Below are 16358 nucleotides of genomic sequence, written 5' to 3'. Positions count from 1 at the left end.
CCTCAAAAGAATTTCTGCTCCTGAAATCGTAGCTTCTTTTATGATCATGCTCTTTTGTTTTGTAAAATCTGCTACTTCATCTGTAAATCTTCCTTGTCTCTGTTGACCCTTATGGTTATAATACCTTTAATAGCTGTGACTTTCAGGCAACTTTCAAGTTTCCCCTGACTTTTTAGATTCAAATACATGTTCAATGCTTTTACAACAACAACAAAAAAAAATGCTACTAAGCCAGTATGTTCAGGAGTAAAACTCTGAATTGTTCGAGGCATTATGCATGAGTGGCATACATACAAAGTACCATCAGTGCTTCAAGAGGTACAACCAAACTTCAAGAAAAGAATGGATTAAGACAGGGCTAAAACACAGGTTTCCAGCAGAAGAGGTGTAAGCTTGGATAGGAAATAAGTGCTAAAATGCTCTGTGCCAACTTAGCTGTGACCACTTCACAGTTTTTACTTTAACAGGATTTTCAGAAGGCAGTTCTCAAAAATTTCACTTTAAACTTTTCAATTACACTTCTCTGTTCATATTCTTCCTATCTCTCAGGCAGTTTATTGAGAAGGCTGTTATCCTAATATATGCTCAGTGAGAACTGAAAACACAGGAATTGTCACATGGAGTCAGGCTATTGATCTGCCTAGCAGTTTCTAATGGTGATTAACCTTAACTTTTTTCTCTTAATCCACTGGAGCAGAGTGCTGTAAATTGGCTTATAGTTAAACAGGCAAACAAACCCTCCTAGCATCCAGTAGTAATAAGGTAACTTTTGCCTCATAGTGTGAGTTCATGGCATTTATTATTTTTTAAATGTCAACTGTTTAGCATATAACATAATCTTTTTGTTTAATTGAAAATAATTTCATCGTTCAGTGTTGAAGGTCATCATTTATTGTCATCATTAATTAACTGTTTGGTCTTCACCAAAGTTTATGTTCTCTCCACTAATCTTACCCGAAATCACAGTTTTAATATATAAAAAAATATTTTGCAAAATTTTCTCTGTTAGTGACAAGAACTGTTTATTACCTTCACTTGAGAATGAAATAACTCTAATGTTTACAGGCTATGGCAGCATAATGATTTTACACTTTGATATTACTTGATGACAAATTCCTTGCCAGCAGTTGGTGACAGTATGTTATCAGGTTCTGATTGCTGGTTTAATCAATCATTTGTTAGCTTTATATTCATAATATCTTAAATAATCTGGTATGCAAAGATGTCATTTTGAGGGAATTGCCAGGAACGAATTTCTAGGATAGATGTATAATCATTTTTAAGAATAAATAGGAGGGATGGTATTTTCCATAGCATTGAGATGTCACAGTATTGGCAGATTAAGAACACAGGAATTTAATTTGCACTTTATAATGTGGGATGTTATTGTTTTCAAAATAACATTCAGAATAATTGCTTTTTGGTAAAAACTTGCAAAATGCTTTTAATGAATAGATAGCAACAATTATATGATGTTTTTACTGAATTAGTCAGGAAAAAGAAATAATGCTTGCAATTTCTTGTTCTCCCTCTAGCGCATCAAAACTCTTACTCTGGCAGCCTGTCAACTGGCAGAATTAAGTGTGGGACAATGGTTGCATTGTGACAAATGCACAAAAATACCGAACACTAGCTAAATATTTACAGAGGGCCCATTTGTAACACTTTTACCATAGTTTGTTACACTGAATGCCATGCTGCTTGAGATGATGAAATTTTCAAAATATTCGCATTAGTCAAATGTCCAGAGTAGAATCTCTTTAAACCTATTTTCTTCTCAGTGAAGAACATATTAGACAAATTCCGATCCTCCCAGAATGCATACAAGCATTTCTGTTGTCTGTATTTACACACCACAAATAACAGTATTTTCAGTGGTATAATAAAGACATCACTCATCAACTTGCCTCCTGTTCAGGTCTTAGTCTGCACTGCATTTTAGTATTCATTTTGGAAAAAGAATGACTCATAGGGGGTGTTGAAACCAAGATAAGATAAAGCACAAGAGCATATAATGACAGTTTAAAGGTCGGCATTTAATTGAATATTAGATAAGAGGAAATAGCTTCCTTCTTTCACATTGTGATGACTATTTTGTCCATTTGCATTGTATATCTTGAGCTTTCAGTCTCAGCTCTGCATTATTTTTTAACAGTTGACATCCTTTATTTGCAGGATTGGTGTTTTTGTAGATGTAGGTGACCTTTTAAACTGAATGATCTAGATAACGTTGTTTGGATAATCACTTTTGAGGAGGTTTGCATAAAAAAAACTTAGAGAAAATGCTGTGAAACCCAGTCAAAACCATCATTTTATAAAGCCTGAATTGAAAAACAAATAAGCCAAAGAGCATATTTGCACCCAATTTGGAAAGACTGGCAGAGATCTAAAGACCAAGGCTAGGCCTTGGTTTTATTAATTATTCTCTTTAAAATCCTAGTAGAAAAGCAAATTAAAAGGTTTATCATCAGAGAGTGTTTTTCATTTCATAGATGAAAGGATAATTCATAGCCTGAAATCACCCTTGTGCAATAGTAATGACTAGCTATTGCGGCTTGAAGTTGAATACCAGGAAGGTGTAAAATTCATTAACAGTGGAGTTGGCTATAAACATGATTTTGAGTCCTCAGCCTGAGTCTTCAGTAGCAAACCATTGCAAATGCAGATTTATTTCAAGTATTGAAATGTGGAAAGGAATATGTGCTACTTGTGTAACATGTCAGCAGTAGTAATGTAATTATAGTCTTAAATGTGTAGGAACATACTTGAATGCATTTTTGTTGGGGTCAACAAATGCTTTACAGAAAGGACTAAGGACTGAAATATCTCATAGTCCCAGGCCAGGTGGCTGGGCAAGGCATCCCATTTTGCCTCACACCTCCAGTCTTTCAGCCAGCTGTTACACAACTGTGTTTTTAGGTGGCTATGGCTTCATCTTTTAGTGGATTTTAATGACAGGACAAGAGGGAATGGTCTCAAGCTCCACCATGAGAGGTTCAGACTGGGCATAAGAAAATAATTTTTTCACAGAAAGGGTCATTGGGTACTGGAACTGGGAGGTGGCTGAGTCACCATCACTGGAAGTATTTAAAAGATGGGTGGATGAGATGCTGAGGGGCATGGTTTAATGTTTGATAGGAATGGTTGGACTCAATGATCCTGTGGGTCTTTTCCAACTGAGTGATTCTGTGATTCTCCCCTCCTCTAGCACCCCTAGGAGAGAATTTTCAAGAAGAGTTCTGCTCCTATGACTGCTTGAAACCTTTTTCTACATTTTCCTGTTTAATTTTATTTCTAAAATCTTTTTATCACTGTACCTCACACATGAGTTTGTAGATTGTTGCTGGTGGAGTCTTGCATAAGATTTCATTTTACCTCAACATTCATCCTTGGGTTTACTGGAAATGCCATACTTTGTATGTCTTCATAATGAATTTGCCATTTATGTCTTATATTCATCCTGTCACTGACCATGTATATCCAAACCCCTTCCTCTAAGTCAATTGCAGTTGCTGAGACTCCAGCTTATGTCAGAGGTTATGGACATGTAATATGAAATCCCCAAATACTCAACCCTAAACAATACTTTCAAATTCCTTCCATTCTTCTTATTCCAGCTGTCAAGCTCTGCTGTTTTTCCTGTGCAAAATTTGTTTATGGCATATCAGATTAATAGATCATCATTTTTGTCTATGAAAAGCTTAACTGAGACTGTCATTTAGAGATGTCTTTTGTTAATGTAATTTTCCTGTCGTCTTTGACCTCTAAGTTTTCTACATTTACATTGATAGTATTTGTGTAGTTTGAGTTTATCAAAACAATTCTATATAATTCTCTCAATGCCTTCTAATATAATGCTTGTTGTTAATATATGCGGTTTGTTGGGGGGTGGTGATGGTATAAACTTACTGAGATGACTTAAAATTCTCTAATAATGTGAATCCTGAGATGCCTAATTTACTCTGTTTTAATGCCCTTTCTGTTATTGGTCGTCTAATAAGAGTGTCTATAAACGTTTCAGTTAAAGTGAGTTCGTGGATATCCACCCACAACATCTGATTTCCCTTCCACATTGAAGGTTTTCAAACAACTCTTGCATGGTACCAACTTTTGGCTAATGTAGAATTCTTAATAGATCTAATTCCAGGACTAAAGCCGACAGACCTCATCGCACTGTTAGTCTTTGCCTGAAAATAAAATGTTCCTTTTCCCTGCTTATCCAGTAGAGCATTTTGCTCATCTTTACCCCTAAAATTGATTGCCTGTCCATTTTCTTGAGGAAGTCTAGGTGTATTTTTCACCATTGTCATTATATTTCTTCCAGCTTGTGCACCAGCTTTGAGTTCTTTATTTCTTACAATATTATTTCATGGAAATTATTGTTATTTTGTTCAGTGAGTGAAATTTATTTGTGTGATCTTGAAGTAATGTAGTGCTATTTAAACTTTGTTTCAAGGCTGACATTGAAGTCTAGTGGTTTACATTCCACTTTCTGGCCACAGAGGTGCTTTCTCAAATGATACTAATGTGTGCAGGTGGATTTATTCAGTTTAATGCAGTGCCATTACCATTCTGTGGACCCAGAAATAAAATAACAGAAACCTACAGTGTCTCTCTCAACAGATCTTGTTTATATGTAACTTGATAGTAAAAATAAGAAGGTGAAAACATACTGCAGTTATGTTTTAAAAAATTACATTTGACATCATTGAAAACTGGGTAAAAGTAACAACCAGGTTTTTTTTTTTCTGCCTGTCTTTTGGTTGGTTATCTGACAATCCTTCTCTTGTCATGTTTCTCTTAGCATGTCAAGGTTTTGGGATACTAAGAACGTCAGGATTTCCCTCTAATTGGAACTTTAGGTGTCAAGCTGGTAGCTGATCATTCAGCCGCTGATCTGTTGCCAGTTATGTATTAAGTCTGGTTCTATCTATTTTTGGCTCTTTAAGTTGTTAATCTACTTGATAAAGGAAAAATTTTTGAACACCCCATTGCATCAGCACAACCAATATTGTTTGTGCTTCATCTGAATGATTTGTGTGCTTCATTGTGCAGTGTTTTGTTTATATGAGTAAACTTGTTTTAGATGTCTTATTTAGTGTCCTTTACATAGCCTTATTCGGTATGCTCTTTTTACTAATTTATTTGCTATAAAATTCAGGACTCCTGCATGAAGAGTATTTTTTTTTATATGATATATTGGTAAATGGGAAGGAGGAAATAAATCTGGAGACTTGGATTGCACAGAAAGTTGCTTTTGTTTTTTGATAGGGCTCGTGTATGGTTGAAAAAAATAGCACCCAAAACCTATGTTACTAAAACAGATTCATTTAGCTGTGGGTATGTTACAGTACATGCAGCCGACGCAATAAAAGTCATAGACTGGCCTGAATCATTTGTGGTTTTGAATTTATGGAAAAAGAAAAGAAAAAAAATCAAAGGACAGGAAGAGAGAAGAAAATTTGGACAGTGTATTAACAGAGATTAAATAGAATTATATTTTTTCCAATGTATATAATAACTGTTTGAAGGATAACAAATTAAGGGTTATGAAAGGCTTCTATGTCGAATAAAATGTAAATTTATTTACCTAATGTTATTGGGATTAAGTATCCTTTCTTGAGAAGATGGATTGATATCACTAATTGGTATCTGTAAGAACCACTTTTTCCTGTCCACCTACAGGCAAAAACCAGACAGCCCTAAAAGAACATCACAAAAATAGAAAAGGATAGCAAATTGCAATAATCCAAATGTGTATTTTCCTGTAATAAACTGGTGTTGCTAAAATGGTAGTTGAGGTGACTAGAAGGAACAGACAGTGGCATATGAAATAATGCCATGTATACAATAGCAAAATAGGGCCACTTAATTTTTCCTGTAGAGCAGGGACTTGTGCTGCTTGCTGGGATTGAGAAGTGACACATTCAAAACTGGGGAAGAGGTGTTGTTTTCCTCTTAGAGCACAAAGCTGACTTGGAGCAGTCTTTGATATCAGTGTAGCAGCAAAAATCAGCAAGATGCTGGAGCCTCTTACTCCCACTGCCAAACTCTTAGAACCTTTTGAGAGCCTACTAGATGTAACTTAGGGATGGAAGAGTGGTCGTGTAAGTAATTTTGGACACTGAAGAGAAGCAGTAGAAGAACCTGCAAAAAAAAAAAAAAAAAATAGAAAACTTACTTGCTTCTAAAAATGTAGGCATCCAACCTGGTCATGTAAAGGTTTCTTGCAAGAGACCTTTGCTAGCAACAATAACACAATATTTAAATAAAAAATACCTTTTCCTGAACACTGACTTGTGCTTGAATTAAAGCACGGCTATTTTCAACTAGTTCAAAGCTCCCTGTCACAATTTGATTTTAGCTAGCACTTAGTAACCAGTGCACTGATAGAACAGGACTGTTGTCTTTTTTCATCAGACACTATCTTGGACCAAATTATAATACATGTTTCACATTAATACCAAAGCTACTAACCATGAAAGAAAGTAACCTGATTTTGTATTTATTTTCCAGACACCTGAAGAGCTGGAAGATGTGTCTGACCTCGAAGAAGACCATGACACACGTAGTCGTACAAGTATTCAGACTGAAGGAAAAACTGACAGGGTATTTATTAAACCTGTTTATTTAAATGCTACTGCATTACTGTTCCTATGAAGCCATTTAAAGGCATGCAGTGTATCATTAAAATCTTGTTCAGCTCTTAACACATTTCTGAGAATGTTCGGAGGGTGTAAAATGATATGTATGACCTGAGAGAGAAGGTGTAGAATCATAGAATAGCTTAAATGGGAAAGGACCAATAGGGATCATTGAGTCCAACTCCCTGCTCCTTGCAGGGCTACCTTACACTAAACTATATAACTAAGTGTCATCCAGATGCTCCATGAACTCTAACAGGCTTGGTACCATGTCCACTTCCCTGGGGAGTCTGTTCCAATGATTGGTGTAGATTTGACAGAAAAATTCTTGCTGAATGAAATTCTAACAGGTTACAATTTCGTAAATGTGGCTTGGCCGGACAGAAGCTAGGTTAATCGGGAAAATTTTATATCTGGGTCTTACTAAAGTTTATAATGTTTATCAGTCTAAAGCAACCTCTACATATAAGAAAGTTCACATGCACTGAAGAGAAAGGAGTATATCTGGAATCTTAGCCACTTCAATGTGTAAGTTACAGACTTTTCCTGGTGTATTCATGTGTGAACCTATTTTACAGTTTATTGCTAAACTAATGTCTTCATGAGGAAGTGTGAAAACCTTAATACAGTATTTGGCAATTTCTGTATTTCTGGAATATGAAATCTGATTTTCCTGTTGTATCATCATTTAACCTGAGGACTTGACTGCGTTACTGGGTATTGTTTGCATTCAAATATTTTTAAGACCTGGAAAAAAGGTAGCAAAAGGTTTCTTATTACAAAATTGATGTATTTAGCAAAAATTTATCTTCTTTATGATTCCATTTTAAGTAATCTTTCAGCAAAACGGTACCCTATTCACAACTTTCTGAAATGGAAAGTTCCCTGGGCCCAGAATGTTTATTTTATTACATGTTTGCTTAATACCTACAGGTCTCTCACACTTAATGGATCATAGTATTATTCCCTTAATGGAAATTATAAATAATAGAACTAGTTGGGAAAAAGCAAAACTTTTCAATGTAAAAAGAATTATGTCAAGAAATAGACATCTTAATTCACATTTATTTTTCAGCAAGCAAAACTTTAATTCACCCAATACAAATTATTTTGCTAAGACCCTAAATACTGATGAAAAACTAACAAAAATGAATGCTGCTTACTAGTGCTGCATATCTATATTTCAATTAAATATTACTGTCAGTTAATTGTTAAAACTTTATAAGAAATGCAACAACTCTGTGAAATATCACCTCATACAATCTTATTACTCAATAAACGTAATTAGCAGTCAACATATACTAGCTGCCCTTTTCAATTAAAATTACTTTTTGTAAATGTTAGCGTATTTTCCCACCTTACTTTTCCTTTGAAATATTACCCATTTAATTTGCTACGAATTTCTTTGGAATATGTGCAGATGGTGTGCTTGCATATTTTCATAAATATTCCATAATGAATGCACTTGAAGGTTTTCTTTCACTGGGAAAACATTACTAGTGGTTTGTAGATGTTTACTATCCTAAGACAGTAATAGAAGATTCACTAAAGCATTAAAAGCTCACATTTTTGCTCATTGTCTTCCACTTTTCAGATAAACCATGATACTTCTTTAAAGAGAATGTTCTTTGAAAAGAAAACCATAAATAACAAATACTTCCAGGTGTCTTCACAAAGCAAGAAGTAAATGCCGAGGACTGTTGTAGTTAGGGAGCTGGCTATCAAGAATCAGAGGTATAGGTTATTGCTTTGGAGATATGTGTCTGGAATATGCTTTTCCTTCAACTATACATGCAATATCACACAGTGAATTGGGTGGGGAGGTAGAAGGCACAGTTATTTATCAAGAAACTGTGGTTGATAACTCTGGAAAAAACACCAGTACAGGATGTACAGTTCTATTTTTTCTTACATTTTTCCCCAAGATAATACAATTAATGTAAATGCAGTAATTACTTAAAGCTTGATTCTGTTTCTCTGTTTGGGAACAACATTCCTAGTTTTCCAATTACAGTATCAGGGCCATAAATAGCACATTACCCCCCAAAATTAATAGAAAATTAAAGCTTTGGCTGAATTATATGTGTACCCTCTTAACCTAAATCAACATGTTAATGGAAACCTTCGCGTACTTTTTTTTTTTAAAAAAACAAATGTTTGAAGAAATCTATTTGCCGCTGTTGCAAATGTGAAGAATGATTTAAGATCTCTTTGTTTGAACTGCTATTTGATGATGACACTTGATTTATACCTAGAACCTAATTAACAATAAGAACAACCTGCATAGGGAAGATAGATTTTAAGGTTTAGACAGAGATTGTCTTTTGTTTCATCGTCTACAGCAGGTTTCCTGTGCTATTGTGAGCAGTGGTAAAACCAAGAATGAATGTGTTCCAGAAGTGGTATGGTGAGATTGCAGAGTAACTTCTTTTCCTCCTGGAGTCCTTTCTCTTGGGAATTTTCACTACAGTAATTCAATTTTATTTATACATACCTGTCTTGATACTAGTTCTACATAACAGCACTCTTGATTCCCCTTGCTTTGTCAAGACTGTTGTATTTTCTCCTGTCACATCTCTCATTGCTCCAATAGGGAGTTAGTGCCTATGAAAGCACCTTTTTTCTTTCTCTTTTTATCGCTACATAAAAAACAAGTCACAGCGTGTAAAACCATATGTGATGTGCAAATGCCACTTGTAACAAAGGCTACATCTCGACTAGCAAATCACGTTTTCCTTACACAGGAGAAATTCATATATTCCTAATTGTAGCTTCTTCAGACTCTCTCTCTCTATATAGACTGTATAGGTTAGTGGTGAGATGACAGGATGAGATTTGACCTTATGTTTTTGTTTTTGACTCTGGAAGTACATAGGTAGCCTTGGAAATGTTACTTCATTCACCTTTTCCTCAGCTAATTCCATATCTTGTAAGATGAATATGATGATAGTGCTTATGGCACCATCTTACACCATGGGATGCAGGTTAACTCAGTCAGTGTGCTGTGAGATCTTTCAGTGGTTAAACTGCATAGCAATACTGCTTATCATTTGTAGGGCAGTTTTATACCCATGAAGGTGCTTTGGACAAAAGCCTTAAAAAAACCAGGTACTGCTTATGTCTCCAAGGACTAGCACAGTTTCTCTCAGCTGAAGGTTAGATCTTCCTCTGGTTGTTGTGTCTGATTTCTGTAGTTACTTTACAAGCTTATCATGAAGTAATTTTGCTTGAGGAAATTTATGCCATCATGATCAGTGTAATTCCACTGAGGCAGTTAGTGGGTTATTATCAGATGATTTTACGTTAAAGAGAAGGTCAACTCAGTATTTGCTCGGTTAATTTTCAGAGTTAGAAGACAATGTGCGTTCTGATGATAGGATAAAATGTAAGTGTTTAAAGTGACTAAATTAGTGAAAAGAACAGCTTAACTTAATTTTAAAGTTACAGCTACAGGTTAGGTGCTCATATTGAAGAAGAAGAGAAATGTTTTATCTTGAACATAATCCATTTAGAGATGACAAGACCAGAAAAGCTTTCAGGCAACTACCCACCCACATTTTTCTCAGAGCTGTGTAGACTGTTTTGTGAATACATAGACAAGTCTGAGAATAAGATCTCCTTTTGTATAGATTTGCTGCATACTATGTTTGTGCAGCAATGCAGCAGTGAAGAAGAGGTGACTCAGTGTGTATTAGATTGTAGATGAAATAATTCAGGCTGATTTACTTTATTGGTTTATTTGTATTAGATCTTAAATACTGCAATTATTTATATATGCATAAAAATATATTTATCCTTGAAAAGATTGTTATATGAAAGTCTTACCAAGATATCTGAGAGAAATGATATACGAGCAAACAGCAAGACCACCTGCTGATACTTGCATAAAACAATACTTAGAAGGGAAGTTAATTTGCCATCAAATGAATTGGCTATTCTTACTCAAGTAAAAATGACTTTACATCTGAAGTTCCTTCGTTAATGTGAATGCTGGCATACATTAACAGGAAGCTTGTGCCATTTCAATAGTAAAAAGCCAAGTTTAAAAAATCTGTAAATTTAATTTTTATCAAAGCCACACAGAAGCTTGAAATCCTGATGAGAATTCAAGCATAACACAAATAACTACTGTAATTTTGCCATTCAATACCTGGCAAAAGATTCCCTGTCATGATTCAAGATCTTTATTCTTGGAGACCCTTATTCTGTCCTCTCTGTTTTCTAAACTCCAGATTAAATAACTCAAATAACCTTTTTTTTATCCTTTAAGACAGTGCTTTCTGTATGTCTTTTTGCTCTGTTTTTCTCTCCTCTGGATGCTCTTCAGCTAGTTAATGACTTCTTGAATTTTGTGTCCAGATTATTTGCATTGTTAAATGCATTATGCCAGGCAGTAACAAGGTTTAGACTTGTTTTGTCTGTATGCATGTTTTAGAATGAGTTCTGTAATGAGATTTGCCCTTTTGCCAGAGGTGCATTTTGATCAACTACAAATCCTCACCCACAGAACCACTAGTAAACCATTGTGTCTGTTCTGTGTGTGTATTGGTGATTTTTCTTAGGTGTAAAGCCTTGTTCCTGTCTCAGCTGAAATATATCTTGTTATTTTTTTCAGATAAGTTCTCAAGTTTCTCAAGATCACTCTGAATTGTAACTAGGACTCTTACATGTCAAACCATGCCTCGTACAGTGCAAATGTGCGATGTGTGCTTTTGGTTCTGTCATCCACACCATTAATGAAAATACTGAATAATGCCAGAGTCAGGACAGGTGCCTTCAGAATTTTGCTTCATAGATCCTCTGTTTGGCATGCGTTCTTGATAAGTATTCTGTGAGCAGTTTTCAAACCAGTATCACATTCCCCCAGTGGCAATTACATATCGATCATACTTCCCTAGACTATTTATGAGGATGGCATGAGAACCACTGACAAAACCTTAGTGAAGCCCAGATTCATGACATCTTGCTGTTACCCTGAGACAAAGAAAGATTAGTTTTAATATGACACAATTGCCTCATTTAAGTCAAACTTTCTAGTGAAGTTCAATACAAAAATGGCATTAAACAGTTTGTTCTTTGGTTATTTTCTTCCAATAGCTTTACCTTTTTATCCAATAGGTAAAATATTATACAAATATGTATTTTTATGTGTAAAAGTGTACAGGAACTGACATGGCAGCACAAATAAGGCACTCTCTGAACTTGTTCAAAGAATGCTGGACTTCAGCAGGGATAGTACAGTTCTTACAATTGCAAGGAGACAACTGGTGACAGCAGATAGCAAACTTGACAAAAGCAATGCAGCTTCTCCCAGCTGTCAGTATCACACACCCACACAGTTCATCCCTAGGGAACATCCTGTGTATTCTTTACCATGAGCTGTAAAATATCAACCATTCTCTCTTTCACCTCTTTAGTGAAACTTGACGCAGTATAAAAAGTTGGGTGCCTTGTAAAAGGTGATGGGCACAGTTTACTCATTTTGACAAAATTACTGTTATCTCTGTACCATATTTAAGAAAAGTACTTCTATATTGTCATTAAAAACACATCTGTATAATAGTCCTTTTAAGTGACTATCATGATAAAATAGGCTCAGCTGATGTGCACCTTTTTTATGACAGTGATCTGCGAAGTTCGTTCAAGAAGAAACAATCACATGTCACAATTTGAACTGTTTTAAAACAGTTTGATTGAAGTATGTTCCTGTCCTTTGAGCAGTTTGGAGAGAACTTGTCCACTTCCACAAAATGTTCAGCTGACTTTGCAACAGGGGAACAAGAATGTAGGTGAGATTGTTGTCCCTCATGCAGAGTCTGGTACCTGGTGTGCAATAAGCCAATCTTACACATGGACCTTATATATTTATCTATTTCACGTTTGCACAAAGGTGGTTGTAAAGTGGAAGTTCTCCAAAGCTATTGCACTCATGTTGAGTGTTAGTGCAACATTTCTATTGGTTAAAAATGAATATTCAATTTTATTTCTTCCCCAAGTTATTATTGGCCATTTCTTTCCTCGCTTCCAAAGGAGCCTTCAAACAAAATTTGACTGTATGCTCAATGGCTAAGGGTCTTCTTGAGGAAGTGGGTAACCTTTCCTGAGAAGGCATGTATTTCTATTATAATTACATGTTAATGAGAATAGTTCACCAGAGTTCAGGCTTCATTAATCAGTCTCTTTGTTCCCTTGTGCTCGTATTGGTATGTCCTTGCTTAGTGGATTCACAGCGCCATCTTGTCTGTTCTTTTTGGTGTTATCTCACAAAGTTTCAGTTTTTCTTTATCACCTACTCATTACAAAACTTTTCTGATGCTCTATCTTTTAGTATAAGGAACTAAAAAGCAAAAAATCAGACTTAAGCAGTACCTAAGTAGTTCATTTGTTATTACTTCAAAAGCATTGCATCCCCACACAGTGTATTATCTTTATAAGCAAACATCTTATCTCTCTTTTTAGAGATTAGCCGATTCATTAGCAGATTTTATTAGTCTACAAGATGGCTTCTTATTCCTGCTGAATCTGTGGTGGAATGAAGAGCTCAGCTCTCAGCTAAGGCAAAAGAGGGACACGAGTTGTGTCTTTTTGAATATGTATCATTATCTTATAACTAAAGTTTGAGTCTTCACCAGGTAGTTACTTTCCTCTGTTTTTATCATTATGTGGACAATTTGTTCTAACCTCAGAATTTCAGTATTTGTGCTAGAGATTTGACTGAAACTTAGAAGGGGCTGAAATGACAAGTGGTAAGTCAAGTTGCAAATAGTACTATGCAAATAAGCCCAGTGCTGGATACACCCAGCTACCAGAGATAAATAGCCTCCTGAAGAATTAATTCAAGAAATTAAAGAAAAAAAGCATCTACTGGCATTTATTTTTGTAATAGAAGAAAGAAAAAATGTCAAAAATGTAACTTCTCCTCTCATCTAGTTTTAGCTCTGTTATCTACTACTGCAATAGACAACATTTTGTCTTAGAAGTAATGAAAAACTCATTTTTTTCCTGATGGACAAAACAACCTGTGCTTATGTAATAACAGTCATTCAATTTAGATCTTTATTTCACATTTACTATCTTGATACAAAATCATATCTGTGCTTAAACAGCTGTGTATACAATTGTTTTACTTTGTTGCTGTACATGGTTTTAAAGCAGTATGAGGGAAGTGAAAAAAAATCAAGGTCAGAACTGAAGTTTTCTTTGCCCCTTTGTTCCAGTCGATAATGTGTCTCATTTCACATGAAGCTCATTATCATTGGCACATAGCAGGACACTGTATGTCACAGTTCCCTCATTAAAATGTCATCTTGTGGTTTCTGTATGTAAACCTGTGTTCTTGAACTCAAACCAGTATTGAAGCTGGGGGACAGGAAATACCATATGTTTTCACCAATCAGCAATTATGTGTTAGATAACAAAAAGGGTACTTCGGTTCCTTTGAATCTCCAGGCTAACTCTTATTTTTGCCTGTTTCATACCTGTCCCAGCAAGCTTATCCTACAGCCAAGAGGAAAACGTGTCTTGATCTTCTGTGATCTTTTTTATTTTCGTTTTTTTTTTTAATAAAAGAGGAAAATTGTTCCTAAAATAGTTATGCTTTCCAATTCTGTGATTGCAATTATAACATAGTTATACTTTGGAAGACCTGTAATTTCCAGTAATTCATATAAATGGGAAAATTAACCTTGTGATAGAATGATTCAAGCATAAATAAAATCTCTGAAACAGCATGGCAAGCATACACATTACATATTAAACTGCTTACTTGTTCTACTAATGATAGCAATTCAACCACTGCCTTAACTTTCCATTTTATGGATGGTAGGTAATATTTTATAAATAAGAATATGTCACAAAGTAGTTATTGTTTAAATGCAGAATAATTACAGTGGGGTTAGAACTAGATGATCTTTAAGGTCCCTTCCAACCCAAACTATTCTATGATTCTATGATTCTATGATTCTATGATTTTGCTTTTTAAAAAGAGAAACAATCTAACACAAATGTTTTGCAAATCAAATTATTTTATGTTTCAGGCCAAGATGACTCAACTGCCAGAGGCTGAAAAGGAAAAGATAGCTGAGCAAGTGGCTGACTTCAAAAAAGTCAAGAGTAAGCTTGATGCAGAGATTGAAATATGGGATGATACCAGCAATGATATCATTGTTTTGGCCAAAAGGATGTGTGTGATTATGATGGAGATGACTGACTTCACAAGGTAATAATGTAAAAAAATGTATTCAATATTGGCAAATGTTGGAGACCATTGTCATATTGGTATGGTAGGAAATCCTGAGTTTTTAATGTCAGATGACAGTGTCTTTGCAGGATTGAGTGGCTGAGCCAACGTTGTTATCTTTATTGACTTGATAGTAGTACTGAAATGTTAGAAGGGAGGTTTTAAGTTTTAAACTATGCTTGTCCTTAATTTATTTTCTTTTCTTTGTCCTCTTTTATTCATTTGGTTGGCTGTGGGTTTTGCACATTTTTAACACTTTATTTCTGCTCTTAATGAAAGGGTTAAAGTAACAAATTAATCTTGATTTTAAGCTATGGCTCTGTCTCATCTTTTCATTCTACCTGTACCATACAGTGCTGTCAAACATAAAACATACTGTACAGAACATATGTCTGCGGTGCACATTCAGACTCATGCATATTTCATATCCCATTACTCACTCTTGCTTTCACCAGAACTGTATCACACTGCTATATCTACTTTTAAAGAATGAAGTTTCCTATAGCGAGTAGCTTTGAAAGCTGGTATTTCCCTCTGTACCAAAGGGAGGTACTTGGGGGTTTTCATGGTTTGTTTTTGCTTTTTTTTTCCCCCCCCTTCTGGTTAATAATGAAATAGTTGCTGATAGATAGGTGAAGCCTTAAAACACAACCACTCTTGCAAAACACTTAGTGCCTCATAAAATAAGTCCCTTCATGCAAGATATGAAGGAAAATATAAGCCTCTTGGATAAGTTCTTCAGGTGAGTAAGTTAAACAGAGTTGCATAGAGCAGGGCCAGACGATGAGACTGGGGACTGACTTAGGCAAGTTCTGAGCAAGACGGTTGTTGCATTTTAATCATGTTAACACTTTCCAAATTCACCTTGAAAAAAGAGAGATTTAAAGGCCTGCATGTTGAACTCTGCAATCCTTTTATTCTTGTTAAGAGTGTGTACTTGGACGTTTGAAAAAGACCGTACTGTGCCATAAAGTCAGTCTTTACAATTAAAGTCAGCTCCCTCACCAAAATTCTTTACATTATTAAATAGCTTTCAATTAATCAAGATTGACAAGGAATTTTAGGAAATTTGGAATCTTTTTTCTTCTTAGATGTTTAGACTGTAAATTGAGATATGCAAGCATATAGAACTATGTACTCCTGTATTGTGTGTTTGATGCTTAGCTTGTAATTTCTTTTGGGTAGGACTATCTTCTCAAGTCTTGTTCAGTTTCTAGAACTGTTGGTTGCATCAAATAAGTTCACCCTGTAATACCATATATACAATAATGGTCTTAGAAAATACTTTTGCATTTTACATAACTTTACCTCGAATCTTCAGAAAGCTGGTTTTGAATACACTGATCAGTCTTTTGTTTTCAAGTTTTGTTTCTTCTTCAATGGTGCCAAGCTCTTGTAAAAATGAAGACTTGCAGAGGTGAACTTCCTCTTATTGTTGCCACATCAAAGGGGGCAGTTAAGTGCTGAGGAACACA

At 35.2% G+C, this 16358-nt stretch overlaps 1 protein-coding gene across 4 annotated transcripts in view; it reads left to right on the top strand.

Annotated features, from left to right (window-relative positions):
- CTNNA3 (catenin alpha 3) overlaps positions 1–16358 on the top strand; it is a 418271-nt gene that overhangs the window by 354089 nt on the left and 47824 nt on the right. For all 4 annotated transcript variants that reach the window (XM_069864007.1, XM_069864010.1, XM_069864008.1 and 1 more), the window contains 2 exons: positions 6517–6609; positions 14681–14862. In XM_069864007.1, coding sequence (XP_069720108.1) covers positions 6517–6609; positions 14681–14862 — 275 coding nt within the window. The remainder of the gene's footprint in view (positions 1–6516; positions 6610–14680; positions 14863–16358) is intronic.

The sequence above is a fragment of the Phaenicophaeus curvirostris genome, chromosome 9, assembly GCF_032191515.1.
Source record: "Phaenicophaeus curvirostris isolate KB17595 chromosome 9, BPBGC_Pcur_1.0, whole genome shotgun sequence".
NCBI lineage: Eukaryota > Metazoa > Chordata > Aves > Cuculiformes > Cuculidae > Phaenicophaeus > Phaenicophaeus curvirostris.
The sequence above is the reverse complement of the archived record's forward strand: the minus strand, read 5'-3'. Positions and strand labels throughout refer to the sequence as shown.